The sequence below is a fragment of the Fundulus heteroclitus genome, chromosome 9 (assembly GCF_011125445.2).
Source record: "Fundulus heteroclitus isolate FHET01 chromosome 9, MU-UCD_Fhet_4.1, whole genome shotgun sequence".
NCBI lineage: Eukaryota > Metazoa > Chordata > Actinopteri > Cyprinodontiformes > Fundulidae > Fundulus > Fundulus heteroclitus.
The window spans coordinates 3,359,188-3,384,552 of record NC_046369.1 but is presented as its reverse complement, the minus strand read 5'-3'; the positions used below and the strand labels follow the sequence as shown (position 1 = coordinate 3,384,552).

At 40.8% G+C, this 25,365-nt stretch overlaps 2 protein-coding genes across 2 annotated transcripts in view; one reads left to right on the top strand and one right to left on the bottom strand.

Annotated features, from left to right (window-relative positions):
- Positions 1 to 16,195, top strand: part of fam102bb (family with sequence similarity 102 member Bb) — a 27,230-nt gene extending 11,035 nt beyond the window's left edge. Inside the window, exons 4-11 of the mRNA XM_036140850.1 lie at positions 215 to 331; positions 419 to 465; positions 1,446 to 1,540; positions 5,363 to 5,464; positions 8,379 to 8,607; positions 12,213 to 12,349; positions 12,687 to 12,756; positions 12,992 to 16,195. Coding sequence (XP_035996743.1) covers positions 215 to 331; positions 419 to 465; positions 1,446 to 1,540; positions 5,363 to 5,464; positions 8,379 to 8,607; positions 12,213 to 12,349; positions 12,687 to 12,756; positions 12,992 to 13,034 — 840 coding nt within the window. The 3' untranslated portion in view covers positions 13,035 to 16,195. The remainder of the gene's footprint in view (positions 1 to 214; positions 332 to 418; positions 466 to 1,445; positions 1,541 to 5,362; positions 5,465 to 8,378; positions 8,608 to 12,212; positions 12,350 to 12,686; positions 12,757 to 12,991) is intronic.
- On the bottom strand, positions 15,582 to 25,365 carry henmt1 (HEN methyltransferase 1). Its single transcript, XM_021324296.2, has 9 exons — positions 25,228 to 25,365; positions 24,936 to 25,048; positions 22,471 to 22,605; positions 22,196 to 22,378; positions 21,029 to 21,215; positions 19,348 to 19,525; positions 19,187 to 19,274; positions 18,493 to 18,650; positions 15,582 to 16,533 (listed from the first exon to the last, which is right to left on the bottom strand). Exons 1-9 carry the CDS (start codon positions 25,309 to 25,311, stop codon positions 16,436 to 16,438), a joined length of 1,224 nt encoding a protein of 407 aa, XP_021179971.2. The 5' UTR covers positions 25,312 to 25,365; the 3' UTR covers positions 15,582 to 16,435.

Sequence of the window (25,365 nt, the reverse complement as noted above, 5' to 3'; positions counted from 1 at the left end):
GAAATGTAATTTTTCTTTCACTTTTAGATGCTAGCAACTTGTTCTTAAGGGGAAAACAAGTCATATTGTTTCTTTTACTGTATTTTTTCCCCACATTTTTTCGCTGCTTGTTTTCATCCTGCACCTAAAGGTTGTCGTACTGCTGACGGTCTGTCCAGACAGGAGAGGGTGAACGAGAGCTTCACCTCGTTTTGCTTTTGTCTCCCTCCTCCAGCTCGGTTTTGCAGATCTGAATTTAGCAGAGTTCGCCGGCTCAGGAAATACAACTCGGAGGTGTCTCCTGGAAGGCTACGATACCAAAAATACTCGGCAGGATAACTCCATTCTCAAGGTGACGTTCCTGCACCCGCAGAAAACCGCATCCTGGTTTAAAAAAAAAAAAAAGACCTGCATGTTAATCCTTTTTTCTTCTCATCAGGTTGTCATCGGTACGCAGCTCATGTCGGGGGATCCCTGTTTCAAAACGTAAGTTTAATGAACGCGTTGCTGCCTCTGTGCGTTAATAAACAGGACGGTTAACTCCGCGGTCTGCTTTAATACAGGATTAATCGTTTAATCCTCGTTATTAAGGATGATCCCTCTTCTTTTTTGCTTCACCGTTATATAAGTATCACAATCTTCTTTAAGCGTTTTTTTAAATCAGTGAAACCAACAGAAACGTAATGCTACTTCTTTTCTTTTACCGCCATAAGGTTACGATCTCTTGGTGCTGCAGCCTGATCCGCTGGGGATTGTTTCCGTCCGTCGTTAGCAGTCAGGGAAAGTCTAATCTGTGTTGAATTTTAATGAATGGGCTTTATTTTCAGTAATCCTCTGTAGTTTGGACTGATTATCGGGCTTATAGTGTAACGGTGACTTAAAAACGAACTGAGCAGGAGAATAAAAGATTAATGAAAACTATTTGCCACATTAAAGGGTGAGTTAATATAAGAAATGTGTTTGAGGAACAAGTGAAGCTGGCATTCACACTGCAAAAACGGAACTAAATATAAGTAAAATGTTCTTAAAATTAGTGTATTTTTCCTTGATTTGAGCATGTAAATAAGATAATCTGCCAACAGAATAAGATTTTTGCACTTCAAATAGGAACAATTCATCTCCAATCGTCTTATTTCAAGTACAGTATATTTAATTATCTTATTTTAGGGGTCAAAACACTCATTCCATTGGCAGATAATCTTATTTACCTGCTCAAATCTAGGACAAAAACACAAATTTTAGGAACATTTTACTTATTTTTAGATCCATTTTTGCAGCAGACAGAAAAGTTTTTTTTACCTGTGTGACCTAAATGTTCCCCTATTTGTCTGTGACTGTGAGTTTCATGGATTACTGGTGGTTTACCGTCGTTGCTTTGGCTTCTTTTCCCTGAAACGGCTGAAAGAAAGGAGTCATTGAATCACTTTGGAGGAAATAAAGCCTGATTGTGTTCCTGCTGTTGTCAGGCCTCCGTCCACAGCCACGGTGATCGGGATCCAGAGCGACGGAGAGAGCCTGCTGGAGGAGAGGAGGGGAGGAGACTCACAGAAAGGCTTCTCTGGTGAGACGCGTCGCGCCACGCCGTCCCTTTTCTGTTCGATATGAAAGCAGCCGTTCTGTGAGGGCGTCAGACGACGGTTCGCAGAACGTCTGTGCACAAGCAACACCATGAAGGCCAAGGAGCACAGCAGACGGGTCAGGGATGAGGCTGTGGAGAAGTTTAGAGCAGGACTGGGATAAACACAAATAAAGAGTAGGGCACAAGACATGGCCGTCCTTTTAAACTGGCCAGCCAGGCAAGGAGAGCAATAATCAGAGGAGCAGCCCAGAGGTGCATGGTTCCTCTGGAGGAGGTGCAGAGAGTCGCTGCTCAGGTGGGTGACTGAGTCGCTGCCTTCTCCACAAAGCCTTTTGGGCAAATTAGACTTAAATGGAGCATTTCCATACAGAAGTGTGTGGCGTTAAGCAAACGCTGCACCTCGCCCTGAGCTCATGTAACCCACAGTAAAACACGGAGGAAGGGATGAGAATCCGATCAGACGTTCCCCCGTCACGATCCAGACCTAAATCTGATCCAGAGTCTGTGGCGGGACTTAAACGCTCGTTGCTCAGATCCAGTCGAACAGAGCCTGAGCCGCGTTGCTGAGACGAACGAGGGCTGAGCGATTTCGGAAAATAATATAATTGCAGTTTTTTTATCTTAATATTGCGATTTAATGCGATTATTTATTTTTTTCAGTTTAATTTATCATGTCTTTTTTAAATATATACAAACAACAAATCAATCGGTTTCATCGCTCTGCAGATTAGGTGCTAAAACACGGAGCTGAAATGATTGCGTTCTGCCTATGATATATTTGAACCAAAATTGCGTTTGGATTATGACTTTTCTCTGCATTAAACACAAGCACCAAAAATTATTTGTAAACAAATAAACATTATTCAATCCGCGTTGAACACAAAGTGCAAAGTGAAACCAATGTATCTATGTATTAAACTGATTGACCAGAACTTAATGCTATGGTGAGATTCCTGAAAGTTTCTGGTAAAACAGTATGATTATATTAACTCTAAAACAAGTAATAAAATTAGATTATCTCACTGTCTTCCCTTCCATGTGGAGGCAAACCCACTTTAAACATTTTACTGACACTTGAAGGACGCGTCTGATTCACTAGGCCAAAAATTGCAGACCTCTGCAATTTGGAAATTGTGTTTTTTGTTTTTGTTTTTAATTGCGATTATATTGCAAATGCCATTAATCGTGCAGCCCTAGTCTGTGCAAAGCCGACTGAGAAGCGAAGGGTTTTCCAGCTTTAGCTGCAGACCACAATAAATGCAGCAAACTTCTCTCTCCATTTTAAGTGTTTGTAAAAGACGTTTAAGAGTATGCAGCTTTTTTCTTCCACTTCACAATTACCTGCAGCTTTACGTCGGTGGCTTGGAGTTTGCGGTTTCAGAGTGAGAACATGTGTAACTGCTGATGTCTTATGGACACATCAGCCGGCTGCTTGCTCTGCCACCTCATGCAGATAGAAGACGTAAGTACTTAAGTCTCTGCTCACGCAGGGCATCCAGAAACCCACGTTTGGTCAGTTTAAGTCACTCAGTCACAGGTCACCTAAGCACACACGGCCCCGGCCGGCTCCTAATTCTGCCCGTGATCTGCTTCTCAGAGCAACCTGACACGAAACCGTGTCAGCAAATGAGTAAATAAGCGCGCTGTGTGCACCGATAATCCACGGATTCCCCTGCAGTCATTAGCCGCAGCGGCAGAGCGTTTTCTCACAGCAGCTGAGCCCGACGCTTCTGTGCAGCGGACCATCTGGTGAGGCCGGTCGGTCCGTTCATCCCGCTCTGCTGCTCCACATTCACATATTACCTAAAACAGTGATTAATAAATCCATAACTTAAACAGATTTTAGCTAAGCTTAAAATTTCACGTTTTTTTTTTTCCCCCCGTTCCAAACTTTCTTCAGTAAAAGCCGTTGAGCCGCTTTAAAGCCAAGAGAAATCTAGTTGTATTCACGGCTGTTCGTGTAATCCCCAACCTCTGCCTGTGTGTATTATTAAAGCTTTATAAATATCTATAAGGCCTCAAACGTGAGCGGTCTTACTTCAAATGTGTCAGGATTTCATTTTTTGTTTTTTGAAAGCATCTAAGTATTTGTTGTTTTTTTTTTATTTGAGGGGTGTTTCTGCAGCTTTATGCATTAATAATTAGCTTTTTTATCCCTCATTCCTTCTCCTTTTACATCATCCGTCTCCCCTTTTGCTCTGTGGGCCTTCATGTGTGAACATGTTGCAACGCTGAATGCTTGCGTACAGAAGAGCTCTTTCATGTATAATTCAAACAAGCTCTTTTAGATTAACTACAATCTGTTCTGACCTGTGGGGCTTTGACATGGTTAAAAATAGAAGCGTGCGCATTTCTGTACGGTCAGGTTTGTGTGTGTGTGTGGGGGGGGGGGGTCTGCATCGGCATGTGCGCATTATGGGACGGTCTAATAACGAGGCTTTATTTAAGCATCGCTGCTTATTCTCCGTTTGATGTGCTGGTGGGTGGGCGTGCCGCATCAGTCCAGAATGGACAGTTGAATTTTTTAAATATTAAGGGTTCGTATGAAATTAAACAGCAATTACTAATTACTGCCTCTGAAAGTCAGGCGCAAACTCACATCAATCAGCGCCTGCAGTTCTTGTGGCCAGAAAGGAGGCGCTGGTCAAATAAGGAGGAGAGAGAACCTCTGAATGTGAACGTATCTGGACGGTCAGAACAGCAACAGTAGAATAATAGCAGTGGAGAAAAGACGACTCCCTCGGAGAGATGCAGCGTCTGCAGGGCGCTGTGCCCAAATAAATCTTTAATCTGGGGGAAAATTCATCGCAAATGATGTGCAGAAACACGGCTGCATCATGGAATTTGCAAAATTGCAACAAAACTAACCCTAAAAAAAGTAGTAAAGAAACAAATGTATAAGAAAATATAAAATAATGTCAAAAATAGAGAAGAGTTGTAAACATACAGTATAGTCCACATTGTGAAATAATAAAAAAAAATGTTTATATTGCTCAAAGAGAGAAATGCAACAAAGCCTATAGGATTATTTTTTTATGTTTTTATTTACTTACACTCGGATGGATTTTATCTTGTATTTGTTATTTTATTAATGTATTTATGACTGATTGCCTTAAGAGGAACTAGACATTATAATTAAGTCTATTCTAGCTTATTATTTTTTTATACATCCCTTAACTTTGTGCTCACTGTGGAGGCAAAATAAACACGTTTCCTCGTCAGGGCTACTGACCAATAGCCAAAGAAATGGGCCTCTGTGTCTCATCATATTATTATTATTTCATTGGTAACTAAGGAAAAAAACTAAAATAAAATTAAAAACGATGTGCCTTTTTTTTCGCTGCACCTTAGATTTTATAAACACATTTTATTCTTCTAAACTTGGAGTTTTTCTCATTCCCTGGATAATATGTGCTCAATATCTAAGCTACCGCCTTCTAAAAAATGTTCAGTGTGAGATTTATGCTAGTGCACAAATCAGTGCCGTTAATAATAGTGAGTTGCTCCGCATTCTTCGCCGTTTACACGTTTTTTCAGCTGAGGTCTGGGCTAACACTGTGATGATGGCGGCCTGAGGATGAAGATGAGCTGTCTGTGTGTATATATATATATATATATATATATATATATATATATATATATATATATATATATATGTGTGTATGTGTGTGTATACATGTATATGTATACATGTGTATATATATGTATATATAAATAAATAAATGTCAGGATTTGTCGCTGCTGCCGTTTCATTCGTTGTGAAGCTTTCCGTTCAAACCCTCTGCTCTGTCCTCTCTCCTCCAGCTGAAAGCCGAGACGGGAAGTGTCCCGTCATGTCAGACGATCTGGGGGGCTGTGGCCACTCGCGAACATCCAGCTACGCCAGCCAGCAGTCCAAACTCTCAGGTAGAGAGATCGCACGTTCTAGAAACTGGAACGTCTCCTCTTTCATCTCCTGTCGTTCAGCGTCGCAGGTAAAAAACCGATGGCAACCTTCAGTTCTAGGAGGATGGAGGCAACCAGATCAGTTCCCAGGGGGGCACTCCGCGGTTCCTCTTTAAAGCGGCCGGCTCCAGTTCCCATGGCAGGCAGATCAAATGACACTAATAAATGATTAGAGGAAGTGGAGATGCGCAGAGACCAGCCGTGATGGCTCCCTCGTGAAGGCCTGAAACGTTCCTTTTCTTCCGGCCTGCTGCGGCTCTTTATAAGGTTTATTCAAGCCTCACGTCGGCTTGCAGGAAGTCATGTCTTCCACGCGAGCCGTCTGATGCCCTCAGATCTCATTTGCATCTAACCGACTTCCTGCAGGAGTTTCTGTTGCAAAAGTGTCACTTTTATCTGCCACTTCAGAAGTGTCACCAAATCAGCAATTTACAAGATTGCGGCAAAAGGTTTAGATTTTTGAGTTTAAACAAAACAGGGAACGTCTGAAATAAATTCATGACGTCACTCTGCTGTGAAATGTATCCGTTGATTGTGATGGTTATGGCTCACAGCTAATGAAAACACTAAACCCATTTCTCAGAGAGAGGAATATTACATAGAAATAGATAAGAAATGTGCTTCATCGTCCCACAATGAGGAAGTTTAGGTGTACCCGCAGCAAACAGAGGCCTGATGAGCCAGTGTGCAGTAAGGGCAAATATGCAAAACAAGGAAAATACTCCACAGCTATTAGTTAATACAATGAAGTTGATGTGTCCAGTGATTTTCTTTAAAAAAAAAATTTTTAATTGCTCAGGCATGTATATTTATGCATAAAAAAAACATCAACAAGCTAAACGAATAAAATAACAGCAACAACAAATCTGTATTATAATGAGTGAATATCAGTGTACAGCAAACAGTTTATTTATATTGGCACCGATTTACAACAAATGTCATCTCAAAGTAGGGCTGGGCGATATGGATTAAAAAATAAATCTCCAATTTTATCATACCAAATCCGATTAATCGATTTTTTTCCTCCTTTTTGTTTCATAAAAAGAAATTAAAGAAATTATTTTAAAACCTTGCTTTTTATGTCAAGCATTTCGTCAGGGAGTTGACCTGAATTCAAAGTACAACTAAAAACAAGCTGTGAAACATGCTTGTAAAACACGATGGCAGCCGTGCCATTATAAACAATGAAAATATAATAAAACATTTGCTGCTAGTGGTATTACACATTGAGCTAAGAACAGGCTTCACTGCACTTGTGAACTTCAAACTAAGTAAAAAAAAAAAAAAGTAGTAAATGAAGTACCTTGTATTATGGTAAAAAAAAGTTTCTACTTAACAATATTTTGACAATATATTTGCCTAAACATATATTCAGCATCACATGCTGTTCTCTTCATGGAAACCCAATGAGTGTATTGGCAAAATAAAATCCAGATTTTCCAAAAATGAAATCTTAAAGAATTGTAAATTCGAATTAATCGATTAAATCGATTTATCGCCCAGCCCTATCTCAAAGCACTTTTTAAGACAAACAGGTCCAGTTATATACGGAGATTTACCTCATCATAATAGACGGGTTCACAGCCAGTTTAAGCCCAGGTTTAGTTTATGTTTCTAGCTCAGGAAACGAGGGTCACTGTCTTTGCAGCAATCCCTCGTGCTGGTCTGGGCTCCTTCTGCACGAATTACTGCAGCATCGATGTGACGCGGGACAGAGGCGACGCCGCCGACATGTTAAACAGGCCCAGGTTGCTTTAGCATCAGCCTCCAGCGCTTCTGTATCGCTACCTCTGGATGTCTCTCTTGTTCCTCCTGACGGTACTCCCGAGCGTCCCTGTGGGTGTTGAGGTCACGCCCGTTTTCTGGCCAGTCAGGAATCTGGAACCTTAATTTCCTTCTGATATAACATTTTCGTTTTGGTCAGAGAAGACCTCAGTGTTTTGTCTCCTTAGCCCAGGTGAGACACGCCGCCATAGTTTCTGCCACAGGAAAATTAAGCGGGAGGCTTTGTGTGTGAACAGCCAGTTATTCAAAGGATAACCAAGATCCTGATACTTGTAGAAACAGAACAACCAGCAGTAAAAGGAGGGAGACGGGTCGGTTTATGCTGTTTACCTTCATTAATTTACCTGGGACCTGGTGGGTAGTGAACTTCCACCGGTTACTCTCCAAAATGAAATGTGGAATCAGATCAGAGCTGCAGGGAGCAAAATAAAAGCAGCGGCAGGCGGATTATCACCACTTGATGACAGGAAGCTGGTAATCTGGACCTTGGGCTTTGCTTCACACTGCAAAAAGAGAACTAAAAATAAGTAACATTTTCTTGAAATGAATGTATTAGTCCTTGATTTGAGCAGGTAAATAAGATTATTTGCCAATGGAATTAGTATTTTTACCCCTAAAATAAGATAATTAGATATACTTCACTTGAAATAAGATGATGGAGATGAATTGTGCCTATTTTAAGTGCAAAAATCTTATTCCATTGGCAAATAATCTTATTTACTTGCACAAATCAAGGAAAAATTATCTAATTTCAAGAAATTTATTATTTTGAGTTCTATTTTTGCAGTGCACAATCCTCTCAACGCTGCAGTTTTTTTCCTTCCACTCAACTTTCCTTTGGCACGCTCCCACAAAGCACTCCTGCTAGTTCTCAGAGAAAAGAGGATTGTGGAGCTTCATTAGCTGTAAGGTGTTATTCATCAAAATTAGCAGAAAAAAAAAAAATGTTGGTCAACGTTTTAAAACGAATTACTTAAATAAATCAACTTGTCGCAGATTTATTCAGGGTGCACTAGTGAATGTGACAAACATTTTTAGGGAGAAAATGTTTAGAAAAAGGTAAAGCACTGCTGCGCTCTGCCTCTCTCAGGCTACAGCACGGGTCACTCCCGCTCGTCCAGCATGTCCGAGTTCAGCCACCGGAGGAACCACTCTGTGGGCAGCGCCTCGACGGGCATCGGAAGCATCCCGGAACCCAGCGAGGAGCGCGAGTCCAAGCCCTGCCCGGCTCTGCCTGAGCACCCGGCGCCCGCGGCCGCCGCGAGCAACGCGCCGGGCACGCCGGTGCGCAGCGCCTCGTCCTGCGAGCGGCTCAACAGGTCAGTTCATCTCCGGTTCACGTGTGGAGGAGCGTAGAGATCAGTGAGGAGGAAAAGACTGGAAGTATTGTTTTTACTAAGGTTAGATGAAACCAAAAAAGACACAAATGGACTAGTGGAATGAGCTTTAAGAGCCACGCAGCAGTGGCTGCACATTCGTAGTTTCATCATGTACGCTCTCAAAAAGAGCATCCACGTGTTTGTGGGGTTTAAAAATGTCACGCCGTTAGTAGGGCTGGGCGATATTGATTAAAAAATAAATCTCCGATTTTATCATACCCAATCCGATTAATTGGTTTTTTTCCTCCTTTTTGTTTCATAAAAAGAATTTAAAGAAATTATTTTAAAACCTTGCTTTTTATGTCAAGCATTTCGTCAGGGAGTTGACCTGAATTCAAAGTGCAACTAAAAACAAGCTGTGAAACATGCTTGTAAAACAAGATGGCAGCCGTGCCATTATAAACAATGAAAATATAACAAAACATTTGCTGCTAGTGGTATTACACATTGAGCTAAGAACAGGCTTCACTGCACTTGTGAACTTCAAACTAAGTTTAAAAAAAAAGTAAATAAGTAAATGAAGTACCTCGTATTATGGTAAAAAAAAAAAGTTTCCACTTAACAATATTTTGACAATAATTTTGCCTAAACATATATTCAGCATCACATGCTGTTCTCTTCATGGAAACCCAATGAGTGTATTGGCAAAATAAAATCCAGATTTTCCAAAAATGATATCTTAAAGAATTGTAAATACGAATTAATCGATTAAATCGATTCTTCGCCCAGCCCTAGCCGTTAGTCACGCTCACACTTAGGACGTGTTTAACCCCATTATTATAGATAGATAGATAGATAGATAGATAGATAGATAGATAGATAGATAGATAGATAGATATCTTTGTCATTTTGTATGCACAAAGTGCGTACAGAACGAAATTTCGTTTGCATACAGCTTTAAAAAAATCACTCTAAAAATCCCAGTAGATTGCACTATTTTTCAGGATAAAGATGCAGCAGCGATTTATGTATTGTCTAAAGTCCGCTTTAACTACCAGGTTATCTTTACCACAACCATTTTTTATTTTATTTTTATTTATCAACCTCCTTAAATTGGCGCGCTGCCACATGTTAGGCTGAATCACCGGCTGGTTGCTGCGCGACGGCGTCGGCAACACGAAACCGTGACAGGAAGTTGTGCGTCAGACGAGTCGCAGTCTGGTTTCAGTCCGCTCGTGAAAACCACACGTAGCTTCAGACCTGGCTTCCAGACACAGATCAAAGTAAAGTGGTTTAATCTGTGGAGCTGTGATAATGGCAGCGCTGCCAAAGATGATCAGGGAATCAAAAGGCGCTCGTCTCAAGAAGAAGTGGTTACACGTGTAGAAATGTGGCCTTTTAAAGACGGCGGATCCTGTTTTTTAATACTGGTCTGAAATGTTTCCATTTCAACGACGCACATCTGACTGAGAAACACCATTAAAGGGCCGGAGGAGCCTTCTTCCTCAAAGTGATGTTTCTAGCCTGCTTTAACTTCTGTTTATTGAAAGGTGGTTTACACCACAGCCTGCCGTCAGCACTAGAAACCCGGATACATTCCGCCAAAGCCAGTTACTGCAGACAGACCAGGTTTGTAGTTTTTGTAGGGCCAGGGTTTAAAAGTTGACTACAAATTACCATATTTCTCAGAATATAAGTTGCAGGATCAGCCTCATTTTGGGGGAAAAAAATATGTATAGTCCAAAAAATACGGTCATATTTCAACATCCACAGCCTGCTGGGGTTAATTTTATTTAATTCTTTTTGCAATGTGTCTTCAGCAAAGCAGCATGAGAGGGGGGGGGGGGCTATGGGGGCCGCCAAATGACATGAGCTGTCAGAATATTTTACTTTTAACATATTAAATCTCATTAATTGTGGAAAATTATTAAAAAAAAATCCGACATCAGTTTTTTTTTTCTTTCAAATATGTTAAATTAATCTCGAAATATCTTCCTTTTTTTTCTTTTTTTATAAAAAAAATGTGCTCCTATGTGGCCAATAATTCATCTTTTTTCTAATACAATTTGTTTTTGCTGTGAAAATGATGAGAATAAATCTAAAATTTTACCAGAACAATGTCAAAATATCCCAGGATTAAAGTTGTAATATTATGAGGCAAAGTGACTAAAAACGTTTGCAAAATTGTTTCAAAATGCAGATACTAATAATAATTTGATGTTGATGTGTTCTTAAGATATCATAATTTTTAATTTGTAAAAGCAATACCAAACTTTAATTTTACAAGATGCAGGCTGAAAAGTTTGGGACGCAGTGCTCTAGAACCTCATGCAGATGTTTCAGGAGAGATTAAAAGGCCAAAATTCAGGCTGTTGTGAGTAAAATTACAGAAAATGAATCTGAAGCCTGGAAGCGAGTTCTTTGCACATCGTCATGAACAGACTGGAAAAGTTGAGAATTTCATTTCCAGTTCTACATAAGAATGGAAAATATTCTATATACGCAGACATATTACCCTTCCTATTGATAAAGACGTAGCCTGAGTTTTAACAGTTTCTCAAACCAGTGTATGCTGTTGTTTTTTTTTAAATATAAGGAGGATGTAAGGATGTGTATCCAACACAATAAAATGTTTAATGCATCACTTTGTCCATCTTAAGGGGTTAGTTCAGTTTTTCAAGCGAGCTTCCCTTAGCTGCAGCAGAAAGGCATTATTTCATGTTCGGTTCTTTGCGCAAGTACCATATTTTTCAGATCATAAGGTAAATTAAATAATCTTCCCAAGTGTAAAATCACTCCTCCACGTCCACAGCTCTCTATCCGTCTCTTAGAGGACAGAGTAGCTGGACTACACTGCCCTGTTTCTAACATAAGGCCAAAATAAACTTTTATATTGTATTAACTTTCTAGGTTTATTATTGCTAGCGCGTACTTCAGGCTGCCTTACATGAATACATTTCTAGTTTAGACATTACAGTCAGGCTGTCTGGTAGACAGTTCAGGGGTCCTCAGGTAGTGACACAGGGTACCGTAATGCTCCTAATATCCATTGAGCGGAGTGGCTTGGTTGCTAACTAAAGTCTTACTTACGCATTTTAACAGATTTTTGTGCACATTGTACCACATAAAATCAGTCAGTAAGCACAACGGTAATTATTTATAAGGCGCATCATACATTTTTGAGAAAATGTAAGGATTTTAAGTGCGCCTTACAGTCCGAAAAAACGGTAAGCGCATCCTCCCGGTGGTGGAAGCTAACTAGCTAAACGACCGTACCTGGACAGGACTAACAACCATGCACAAACATAAGGGCGGTTTAGAGAGATCAGTTAATCTAAAAGTCATGGAGACCTTGCTGAAAGGCCTCTGGCAGGGATTTGAACCCAGAACATTTTGGCTGCGAAAGAGACACAGCCAAAGAAAATTCGGCACTTTCTCCGGCTTTCTTAATAAAAATGCTAGTATAACGTTGGCCTAGCCTTCTAAAACCGCGTCGGCGGTCACACAGCTCGCGGCTAACGCAAGTGCCGTTTTTTGTTGTTTTTAAGTTTGTGTCCAAGGCGCAAAAATAAAAAAAAAATGCGTCCTGTGATTCTCCTCCGCAGACATCCCATAAAACAGGACTCCATCGAGTCTCAGCTGAAGAGGATGGACGACACGAGGGTGGACGCCGACGACGTCGTGGAAAAGATTTTACAGAGTCAGGATTTTACGCCGAGCTTGCTGGACTCCAGCGCTGAAGGTGAGCAAATAAATGCTTTTCACACAAACCGTGACGTTTTTATTTTGCCACAAAGAGAATCTGCAGCCTAATTCTGGAGCACGGCTGGCTGGTTTCTAACCCTAAACCAGCCGCATCCTCTGCCGTCGCCCCACCGCTTGGTTTCTCTGTGCTTCCAGGACGGCATTGTGTTTCTTTCCAAGGTCTCGTTCAGCTCAAAGCTAAGAAAAGAGAGCTGCTGTCAATACGCGATTATTTTTAGATCGCCTAGCAACTGGCTGCTCCTCATGCCCAGAATTATACAGGAGGCTGCCGGTGCCGCTCGCTCTGACTGTTGCCTCGTCTGTGTCTGCTTCAGAGGAAGGCCTGCGTCTGTTCGTGGGGCCAGGAGGAAGCACGGCCCTCGGAGGCCATCATCTGCCCACCAGGTGAGCTTCAAGGGGGAAATTATAGTGCTTTCCCTGCACAGTCATTAGAGAGGAAATGAATCGACAATTGCATTTTTTTTTAAATTTTCCTTTCATTACAAAGCTGAAAGTTTCATAATACGCATTTCTTTTGTTGGTTTATGTTTTTTTTTTGTATATTCTAACCTTTTTCTTTTTAGGATTTTTGAATAAAAGATACAAATTGTGCTAATTGACTCTGTTTGTGTCTCCTCAGGGTCGGTGCCGGAGCGTACGAGCAGGTGGTGATAAAGCGTTAGCGCTGCGGCGAAGCCGATCACGCCATGAGAATCGGTTTCCAGTCGTCTCTTAATTCCCACCGCACACACCCCGTCCCTGATCAGCGTCCCTGATCAGCACTGTGCGCAGCCTGATCACCCATTCCCGTCTATATAACTATAGCGCCCCCCTGTGTTTATTTGTGCCACGTTACATACAGTAATCCCTCGGATATATTCAGGAGCACGTAGTGGCGAGACGTCGCCTCGGGTGTGAACACGCACAGCTGTAGATTAAGAAATTAAAATCATTGTTTACCGAGTGACTCCAAAAGATTGGGGTGTAAAAAAAAAAAATAATAATAATGATGCATTTACTGTTAGATTTGATTTGTTCCCTGAATCCTTTCACTCCAGGTGCAGGTAGACGTGTAAATGCATTTTAAAGCCGAACTCAAATGTGGTTTTTATTCTGGTAACGACCGGAGTCTGAGATCTGTGTGCGCACCTTTTAAAGCGAACTAAAAACGAAGTGTTTTCGATACATTCCTTTAGTCTTTGCTCGCTTTGGACGTCCTTCCAAAAAACAGGAGGTTCTCTTGAGACTTTGCCTAGAAGCGGCCAAGCAGCTGATAACCGCGCTTTCCGGGTGAGAATATTTTACTACAGAAACAAAGGATGTAAGCTATTTTCTGTGTGAATGCAGACTGAGTGGGTGATTGTGTGCGAGGCCACTTTTATTGGTAGTAGCTGTACTCCTCCAATGTTGAATGAAGGGACTGCAAGTAGCGCTATGTTGAAACTGGCAATCCAAAACAAGAGCTTAACTTGATTTATTTTATTAAACTGTATTCTTTTTAAGAAAAAAAAAAAATATATATATATATATATATGCGCGTCTACTTGATATTTAGCCAACTTTTATAGGCATAAAACCCCCGGTCAGAAGTTGAAGAGCCTAATTTACTTCCCAATTAGCCCTAATTAGCAGCTCTTTAATTACACTTTCCCACTTGAATCACTAAAGGAAGTTGTAGCGAGACGCTGTGAGAATGAATAGCTTAGGCAAGAAAAAAAGCTATTGTTTCTGCACTAAGTGGTCTCATTTCTGTTTTAGTTGCACGGACGTGTATCTTCGCTTCATAGCTGCGCTGCATTTATCCACGCTGGCCTTCAGAGCGGAGAAATTACGTCAGTCAACAAATGAGAGTTCGTGTTTGATTACCTGTTTGACGCTTGAAAATCGGATGCATATACTCCAGTTTGTTTCTGAACAGACTGAACAGCAAAAATATAAATATATATATATATATATATATATATATAAATAGTTAAGTGATCCACTGCCAAGAGGAAAAGCGCTCAATGTCACTTGCATTTATTTGCAAACAGGTACAGCTTAAGAAATGTGATTATCCACAAAGTGAAACCCCATTTTAGTCATTACACACACAGTAAGATGTTTCACGTGTCTACAGCTAATGAAAACCCAAAATTATGATTCTCATATAACAGAAGTATTCTCCAAAACAGCAAACGGGATTTTTAAACGCGTGCGATTGTCTCTAAAGCCACTGTGAAGACGGCTAACTTGACAGTTGTCCAGCAGTCAGTGACTGACACCCTCGACCAGCTGGGTAAGCCATAAAAGATGTGAAAGACGCTGGCTCTTCAGTGTTGCATTAGAGCATTTTATATGGAAAGTTGAGTGGAAGGAAAAACTGTAGAGGTGCAATGGGCAGACCCACACTGGGGAGACGGCTTTACCCCCAAATTCCACATCCTACGTGACCGCTCCGTTCACGTACGTCCGACAGAGCAACTGCGTTGTTATTTTAATGAATGAGAACGGTTCCATGTTCTCCGTGACTTCTCGGATTGTCAGCGGACTACCTCTCTGTCCTTCACCTTCAAAATACGGAACAAGTGTATTTTCTGCTCCGTCCCGGTCCGTCGGACCAGCCCACAATCTTCTACTGAGATTAAAATGGTGAAGTGTGGGTTGAAATGTCTATTAACGCAAGTTAAAACACAATTTAATTATTTTAAATATAAAAACATATAAGTTTCTGGTGGCCAGTCTACCCACCCATAACTTGATGGAAGTAAAAATACACAGAGAACGTTTTGGTTTTGTTTCCGGTTCCTTTGTGTCCCTTTATTCATGGCGTGAAGTCGTACCTCTCGGGCTCCAAGGAGCTCAGAGCAAGACTGAGTGACCGCGGCTGCAGTCGGCGTTGCTTCTCACGGACTCACGGTGTGGATCGGAGGTTGTGGAATCGGGGAGTTAAGACACAGATGTGTGTCCCAGATCCTGGACTCCAGCTGTCCCAGTCCGTCCTGAACCAGAGACAACAGCAAAAGGGGCCTGGACCGGTGCTCAGTGGTCCGATTGTTCGGGTGATTAACGCGTCGACAAGCTCTGCTGGATCTCACCAGGAGCGATCGTAAACGGTTGAATAAAAGAAGTCATATCCGCTCCAGCCTTTGGTGTTTTTATCTGTCCTTTTTATCACGCGCATGATTAATCTACACCGCTTTGTCAACATCTGTCAAAGCTGAGCACATTTTAACATCCTCCTCGTTTTGCGTCGTTCCGTTGTCATGGAATCATTTTGTTTACTCGTTTATCATCCAAGACGCCATTTTGTTCTCATAAGATGCAGATCTCTGGGTTGTGTTGTATGAAGTAATTAATAATTTTTAATTGTTTTTGATTTGAAGCCAAATGTTTGTTTTTGTTTTTTTTTTGTTTTTTAAAGATATCACCGTCTTTTTATTCTTTGTTGCCGATGTGACATTTTGAATAAACGTTGTCTGAAAATAAAGTGTCTTTTTAATGAACTATTTAGTATTAAATGTATAACCTCTGGCTACCAGATGTCTTGGTCAGAATTTGTTTTGTTTTTTTTGTCTTTTTGTTGGAAATAAAATGTTTTTTTTTTTACCTGTGTCACACAGGTGTGTTCATCTTGGTACCTAACATGTTACAAACATGGTTGCTTTTTTCTCTTCTGTGAAGCTGTTGTCCAATTAAAGACTGTAAACTAATTTCTCGTAAAGTGATGTTCTGTGATGTTCTGACACTGTCGGGTGTTCTCTGTTACAGACGTTTTCTTTTGACCAACAACTGCTTCCCTGATGATTGTACTGAATGGCAAAGTGTCTCCCCAACACTGTTGAATAAAACAGTTTAAAACGTTGAGCGTGCCTGGATCCTGTGAGACTTTTTTTTTTTTTTTAAAAGGGGGCGAAATAACGACCGATAATTGTTGGGTTTATTTTTATTTTTTTTATTCCCCATTGACCAGCCAAAATAATGTGATAAATCAAATTCCTGGAGCGATATCAAACCGTTTTGCCTAACGGCAACAAACGCCATTTCCTGGTTTTAATCATTCCCTATAAGTACATTTGAACAAAACAAAGCAGCTTTTTCCAAATCAAACATTTGGTTCCCAGTCTTCCTCCAGTTCAGCTCCAACAAAACATGGTGCAGATAGTGGACCTTCACTGTTCTCCAAATCACTGTCCACCAGTTCTGGTTCAGAAAACAAAATTAAGGGAGAAATGGGAACTCAGTTGTTTTTAATTAAAAACATCATCAATGACTGCATATATGGGCCAAGCACATGCAGCCAAAGGAATCGAGACGATGAAACAGACTTAGATTAAGGTGGTTAACATGTTCTGAGCTTCAGTGATGAAAAGAAATCACAGTAGCGACATCTGCTGGCCAACTCCTAGATTCCATATAGATCTCTTATTGTTGAGGATTATGCCTTACAGCTAAGGAAAATGCAAAATCGTGTTTCTGCAGAAAATTTAGTTGCTGCATCAGAGCGATAAAAGTATTTTTAAAATAAACGTATTTCCTATTGTCCATGACTTAGGTCAATGGTTCCTAAACTGTTGAACAAAATAAAGCCAACTGCAGTAAAACATAATAAAATAAACTCCAATGTTCTTTAAATCACAAAACTACCACTTTTAAAGTGTCATTGTTTTAGGTTTTACTCTCTGTTTTACTGTGTAATCGAATTCAACATCGCCACCGATTTTTTTAAATAACTTTCCAAAATCAGTCATTTTCCCAGCCCATTTCTACCACCCCCACCCCCCGTTGGACTTGATAAAAAACTTCCATCCTTTGCCTCTTCATTCAGCCTCTAGAACATTGATTCACAATTGATTTTGATCTAAAAACACTACGTCTAGCCACAGAGCAGCAGTCCCATGGTCAACACGTCTCTCAATGGGTCTGATTCTGGTGTTGCTTGACACAAAGAATTGGACAAATTGTAAACCTCGTTCTGGATACATCTACGTGGAGAAGACGAAGGAGATCATGGTTGACTTCAGGAAGAACCGACCGCCCCACGCTCCACTGCTCATCAACAGCTCAGCTGTGGAGGTGGTCAGCAGCACCAAATTCCTGGGGATGCACATCACGGACAACCTCAGCTGGTCTGTGAACACCACGTCACTGGTGAAGAAGGCACAGAAGCGCCTGTACTTCCTGCGGAGGATGAGGAGAGCCCACCTGCCCCCGCCCATCCTCACGACTTTCTACAGAAGCACCATAGAGAGCATTCTGACCAGCTGTCTCTCTGTGTGGTGTGGAGGCTGCAGTGCTTCCGACTGGAAGAACGTGAGGAGAGTGGTGAGGACAGCAGAAGGGATCATCGGGGCTCCTCTTCCCTCCATAAAAGACATTTCATCTCAGCGCTGTGTGTCCCGAGCCCGTAACATCATCAGGGACCCCTCACACCCCCACCATGGACTGTTCTCCCTGCTGCCCTCTGGGAAGAGGTTCCGCAGCATTCGCTGCAGGTCCACCAGGTTCTGCAAAAGCTTTTTCCCTGTTGCCATCAGACTGTTGAACTGCTGAAGTATAACCTAGAAACTCTGCACGACATTCGCATATTTGGACATTTTGCATCATTGCATCTCCATCTAGCATTACAAATGCTGCCGAACTCTTAGTTTCTAAATGCACTCTTGCACAATCAATTCTGTACATACAAATGGTTTTAAAAATACTCACCTGTTCACTGTGACTTTCTCCTGCATTGTTTACATTTCAATTGTTTACTTTTAAATCACTGCTGCACCTTATACTGTAAATTTACTTCAATTTACAAGCTGTATGCAACGAAATTTTGTTTTGTACGCATTCTCTAAGTCTCTAAGTCTATGTCTAATATTAGCGATACTTTGTGCGCCCCCACTTAAGTGTCCAATAACAGGCCTGGATAAAGCACCGATCAGCCCGTTTCTTTAACAGTTTATGTCCTACTCTGTCTGGTGAAGGCCGTCACTCACCGTTAAATCTGTCTACTCAATGATTGCGGAGGCCCTAACGTCATATTTCTCTCTTTAAAAATGTGCTTCTAACTTTTCAGTGGAACTGAAAGTTTGGTTTTTAACATAAATTCGTATTTTAAACACAATAAAGCCTCTGTAGCAATGACAACATTGAGGAGTAGTGAGACGGTACCTTGTTCTTCACATTTAACAAGTAGAGAAGAGCCATCCTGAGTGAGTTGAACTCGAGGCTCATCCGTCAGCAGATGTCGGAGATTTCTGAGACTTCCACTCAGCTCAGCGATTTTCGGACAGCAGGCCCACAGCACAGCCAGAGGTACGCGGACGTATCTAAATGAACAACAGTCGATGAATGCAACCAGGAGAAATCATCCATTACTACAAGATCCATCTGTGGTGCCCAAGATCGAGTCCTGTGATGTAAATCATAATTTAATTTAGACTTTTCTCTGCATTAACCACAAGCAATCAAAACGGCCTGGAGACAAAGACCTTTGTGAACAAGCACTATTTAAAACAAGTAATTTAGCTGTTGTTATTAATCAGAATACTATTATTCAAAAGAACAGCTTGTTGAGTTGGACATCAATCCTTGTAGACAGCTCAGGGGTCCTATTGACACAGTGTACCGTAATGCTCCTAATATCCATTGAGCGGAGCGGCTTCGTTGCTAATCAAAGTCATACTTACACATTTTAACAGACTTTTGAAAGCATTGTACCACATAAAATCAGTCAGTAAGAACAACGGTAATTATATATAAGCCGCGCCATCATTTTTGAAAAGTTTTAAGGATTTTAAGTGCGCCTTATAGTCTGAAAAACACGGTAATTTGTAAAACATTGTCTGAAAAACAACAAACACACCTGTTGGATGGACCGGACTCTTGTTGCTCAGGGTTGCTGGTCCTAAGCCACTCCTGCTCTTCACCTCCACCGCGACAATCCACCTTTTCTGTACATGGCGACAGGAAAAACGTTTTGCACAAACAAAAGAGACACGGTTTCAATCAAACGTGTTCATCTACCTGCTGTTTCCTGGGATTCCTCCACGCCTCCTCGTTCAGTCTGACAGTGTGGTGAAACGCCGGCCTTTTCCGCCATCCACCTGTTTTTCATCTGTTCTGCCCAATACAACACCTCACTCCCTAGGACTCTGCACAAAGTGTTGTTGTCTTGCAGGGTGGGGTAATTTATGGAGTACAGCTGAAAGACAAGGTGACGGATTAAAATATCAAAACCCAGAAACCACAAACGGCGGCAGGAGCCTTCGTTAAGAACGAGAGATCCGACGGATCTGTAGCATTGGTTTACCCAAAAGAAGACATAAAAATGACTAAATCTCCCAAAATCTCACCTATAAGCCCAGAAGGGGTAAGAGAAATATTGTTTTATATTGCAGTAGAAAAATTAAGTGGACTTGCTTTTATGGCCACTCTGCTAAACTACTGGGAAAAAAATAGCTGATCTTGATGCGTTTCTAGAACGTGTGTGGTCTACAGCTGAGAAGCAGAGATGGCAAGCAATGGGAAAGTAAACGGAGATAAAGGAAGAACTGTGATGCAAACAAAATTAATAAACTCTGGGACTCAGGATGTAAAAAAAACAACAACATGGCAGCCCTGTTGTCCCGGACGCTACTGCAGGCGATTGAGTAGGTGATAGAGAAATGGTGGACAGAAGAAACCTTCAGTCAGAGTTCTCTACGCAGCTAGATTTATTTATATTTTTATATATATATATATATATATATATATATATATATATATATATATATATATATATATATATATATATATATATATATATATATATATATATGTTCTTTTTTCCAAAGTTCAGTGTTTTATTTCAATAGTTTCTTCCCCTTTATATATCATTATATTTTTAATGTCTTTGAGAAAACAAAAGAACTGGTTGCACAAAAATAAATCCCACAAACAGAATTGTGGATTTCTGCAGTGGAGGACGAGAGCAAAATTAAAAAGTTGAATGTGACGCTCTGGAGATGTCTGAAAGACAAAGTTATTAACATTAGAACCACGATCTAGCGGGACAACGCGCGATTGGTGAAGATGCCGGCTCTAGGAAAAATGGCTGCCAGATGCCCTGGACCTGATTCCTCTGAGAGGCTCGCTGCAGCACAAAAACTTGAACTGAAACGGGCTACCAAGGATCCGCTGCAGACTTTGATAATCACGTTTCCAGAACTACAATTTTAACTAAGGGGGAGTGGTGGCCTAGTGGTTAGAGCATTGTGCTTGCTCCCCACAGGGATGGGTTAAAGGTAGAGAACAAATTTCATTGGAATGTATGTTGCAGTGACAATAAAGATGATTATTACTATTACAAGCAGAAGATTTTGATTATGAAGGCAGCTAGAAAGAAAAAAATGTATCCTCTCTGAGAACAGGAGTAGAAAACGACCTCTGGACTGAGAAAGCTGGGGAGAGAAAGAATATTAGGAATTTTCTGTCTATAGTCTAATCTAAAGTCTAATCTAAAGTCTCTACATCTATGGTTTTGTCATTCACTCCAGAGACACACAGCTATGCACCTTTGCACAAATATGGGTTCTGAATGCTCCAGGTCTTCAATGGACTGATGTTGCCTCAGAAATACTGTTTTTATTCAACTATGCTGCATACCGTACGCAAATAGAGCTGCGATGCGTGGAAGAAGCAGCTCTTTTTATAGAAATACACTCACCAGCGTGTATGAAAACACTTCCTCCACTTCGCTGCCATGTAACCTGTTGCAAAGATCGCTGCCCTGGACACGATGAAACACACCGATCTGCGTGCAAAAGCCGACGCTTTCTCGCTGGTTATGTGGCGCTTCTCCAACACCAGTGAACTCCACTTCGTAGCCATAATCCCAGCACACCTTGAGAGCCCTGCAGGGTGCAAAATGAACATGACAAGGGGAAAAGTTGCTGTCTTCACATGAATGTCACAACCTTTTAACAGGAACGGCCAACGGTTGCCTTCTCCTGTCGTTTTAAAACATAAAAATGTGACAAACGAAGAAAACTACTAAATAATTAATAAGGTATACCGCCCAAAACGTTCTGAATACTGACGTATAAACAGCACATGCCTCTAGAGCGGACCCAGCACAACATCAAAGATTAGAACACATTTAAAAATGTCATTTCACAAACTAAGCATTTGTTTCTGTGCATTTTAGAGATTAATGAAACCAAAAAATTTAGAAGAGCATTCACAACACAAATAAAAAAGGATGGGGGGAGGTAGACCACAACAGGTTATTGCTATAAAGGCAGGCTATGTATCCAAGAGAAGCTGCATTTGATACAATTGATCACAATATTCTCCTAGAAAGACTTGAGCATACTATAGGGATTAAGGGGAAAGCATTAGGTTGATTTAAATATTATCTGTCGATTCCAGTTTGTTCATGTTAATAATAAATCTTCAAACTCTAGGGTCACTTGTGGAGTACCACAGGGTTCAGTCCTTGGACCAATTCTCTTTACTATATATATGCTTCCGATTGGCAAAATTATCAGACAGAATGTAATTAATTTCCACTGTTATGCTGATGACACTCAGCTATATTTATCCATAAATCCCGATGAATCCAATGAATTACTTTGACTGCAGGATGTCTTGATGACATTAAAACCTGGATGAGTTGAAATTTTCTGTAGATCAACTTCTCTAGTCCTTGAAAAAATTACTTCTTAATCTGGATGACATTAAATTGGCCTCTAGTAATAAAGAAAAATTGTTGGTGTCATTTTTGACCAAGACATCTCATATAAATCCCATATTAAACAGGTTTCCAGAGTTTCCTTTTTTTCACCTCAGGAATATCGCCAAAATTAGAAACATTTTTTCCAGGGTACTGTACCAGGATCTGAACTCGGATCTGTTCCACTCAAACTTGTGGTCACTGTTTCTGAACCCAGTCAGCCCAGGCAGAAGCTTGTTGAACTCAGAGTTAGGGGTGCTGACGATGACGCTTGCTGGGCTCATGTATCCAAAAAGCACAGAGGAGAAGTGCTCCACATCAGTAAGAGGGAGGTGCTCTATGCTGCAAACACACACGCAAAAACCTGCATTACAATAGAGCACGTTTAAAAAGAGACATAACTAAAATGACGTAACGGGTAACTTGTAGCTCACAGTTCTATGCTGGCCACCAAATCGAATCCTCGGAGGCGAGCATCCCTTTGTGTGACTGAGCCCTGGTAGAGCTCAATGTGCAGCTGCTCATACGTAGGCTGCAGATAGTCAGTCGACAGAGGAGCTAATCCATACCTGAAGGGATGAACAAAGCAAAGCTGAACACAAAACACAACTCTGACATGTTTAATGTTACATTATGGCAATCCTAAATTGAATAATGCAACAGAAAAAGCAAAAGAAATTGTGTTTATTAGGGCTGGGTATCATCTAGGATGAGCCGATTCGATATGATTCTCCATCAAGCTCAGCTTGATTTGATTTGACTCCAATATCGATATTTATAACTTTCAAATGAATTCTCAAAGTCATTCAGTCAACAAAACCAGCCAAATATTATGTTTATGTTCAATTTATTGAACACTGATATACTAACAGGAAAATAAAGTCCATTTAACGTATCACAGAAACCAAAAATGTGTCCAAATGTCTGATTTTAGGGATGAAGGCTCTTCTAAAATCCTGTCGGCCGTTCCACAAATTCGTCTCACTTGCACTTCCTCGCTGTAATGGTGCGCTGTAGTAACGCCCCCTAGGGGCTGGGAGGTATATTGACATTGAATAGCCAGAATATCGATATTAAATTGTTTTTAAAAACATTGATTTTAATCTTTGTATCGATTTTTATGCACAGTCCTATTGTTTATATGAAGAATTTTGTTTCTTTTTCAAATCAGGGTGCAGCACAGAAACATTATTTCTGTGCTTATTCAGTTGGATCTCAGTGCTGCATTAGTTCAAAACATCTTTATTCAGAACTTGAAAAACGTCAAAGTTACAGCTTTAAAATGATTCGTGTCAAACTTAAGTTCTATTACGTACCAGTTTACAGTGTCGTCTAAACCTACTACGGTTCATCATGGCATCCCGCCCACAAGGCTCTGGGATGGAAGCAGTTCTTTTTTTGTTTTTACTCCCTGGCTATACTAATGAAATCATTGTTTGATAACTAGGATCATATAAATATATGTCACTGATTCTGAATCTGCCCGCATAATTGGATTGACTTTTTTTTTTTTTTTTTTGCATTGAGACAATACTTCCTGTGAATTGGCTCGACATAAATAAACTGAATTGAAACTGTATCCAAACAAACCCCTCCAAATACTAATAATGGAAATTGCAGACAGATATAGCAGTTCTAGAGATGTGGTTGACAATTAGTTTCCTAACTTGAAATTTAATAGCAAGGAACAAGTCAGGTCCCAGAGACCCAGGAGCTCTTAAACTAATCATGTTATTACGTTGGATGGCAGTACAACGATGCCAAGTGTCCCAATTAGAGTTCCCCAGAATCCTAAACTATGCAGATGCAGAAGTTTTGGCTAACAGGATCCGGTCCAGTGGATCCAGACCACAGTTTGGGAATGACCGTGTGTTCCTCTGGCTTATTACTTAACTTTTGACTTTCCATTTAAAGGAATACAGCTGATGCACAATATTTCAGCAAGAAGGTCCTGGGTTCAAATTCCAGTCTGGGCTCTTTCTGCATGGGGTTTGCATGTTCTCCCTATGCATGCTTTGGTTCTTTCCCCCCAGTAGGGCTGAACAATTTTGGAAAATAATCCAAATATTGCGATTTAATGCAATTATTTTTTTCAGTTTAATTCATCATGTCTTTTTTAAACATATACAAACAACAAATCAATCTGTTTCATCGCTCTGCAGATTAGGTGCTAAAACTCGGAGCTGAAATGATTGCGTTCTGCCTAGGATATATTTCAACCAAAATTGCCTTTTGAATATGACTATTCTCTGCATTAAACACAAGCATCAAAAATGGCCTCTAGATAAAGATGTTTGTAAACAAACAGAACATTATTCAAACCTTGTTGAACACAAAGTGCAACCAACAAGCAAGTCTATGTATTAAACTGATTGGCCAGAACTTAATGCTACGGTGAGATTCCTGAAAGTTTCTGGTAAAAGTATAATTATATAAACTCTAAAACAAGTAATAAAATCAGATGATCTCACTGCTGCACCTGTCTTCCCTTCCACGTGGAGGTAAACATGTTACTGACACCTACCTGATTAACTAAGCCAAAAATTGCAGACCTCTGCAATTTGGAAATTGTGTTTTTTTTAATTGCGATTATATTGCAAATGCGATTAATCGTGCAGCCCTACTCCCCAGGTACCCCTGCTTCCTCCCACAGACCAAAAAACACTGTTAGGTCACCTGATGCCTCCAAGTTGCCCTGATGGATGAGCGTGGACATGCACGGTTGGTTTTAATTTATAATAAATATCACCATTGTGCTTTAAAATACAGCCACCCGCCATTCCCTGTCATCTAAAAAAATTTAAAACGCCAGAGCAACAACATATTAGAAGTAACATTTAAGTTTGCTTGTGGACAGACTGTAAGCTGATCACCGTGCAACGCGCTTTCTTCAACTCACATCTCCTTCTTGATTTTTGCGCCATTGACGTCCACGCCGACCAGCAGCTCGATGTTCCGCTGAAACTTGAGCTGCTTCAGGAGCTTACACTCGCCGCAGCCCATGTCAGCTACCTGGGTGCAGGAAGAAGCGACACAACACATAACAGGACCATGAATGGACCTGAAACAGATCAATTCAGCGAAGCTCAGCGTGGCTAACTGCAAGTTAGCGAGGAGCTGCTGCTGCTGCTAGCAAACGTCGGCTTAGAAGCTAAAGTGTTGAACTTTTGCTTAAGTTATACAGTAAATACCTTTTTAGGTTTGTGTTTTGTGACAAAATCCATGACAAACTGGTGCCTTTGCTTGTGAAGCGACGGGCTGAAAACGGGATTCATTTTTTTTTTCTTCCACTACTACGACCCTGTATTATCCCGCTGACCAGTAGAGGG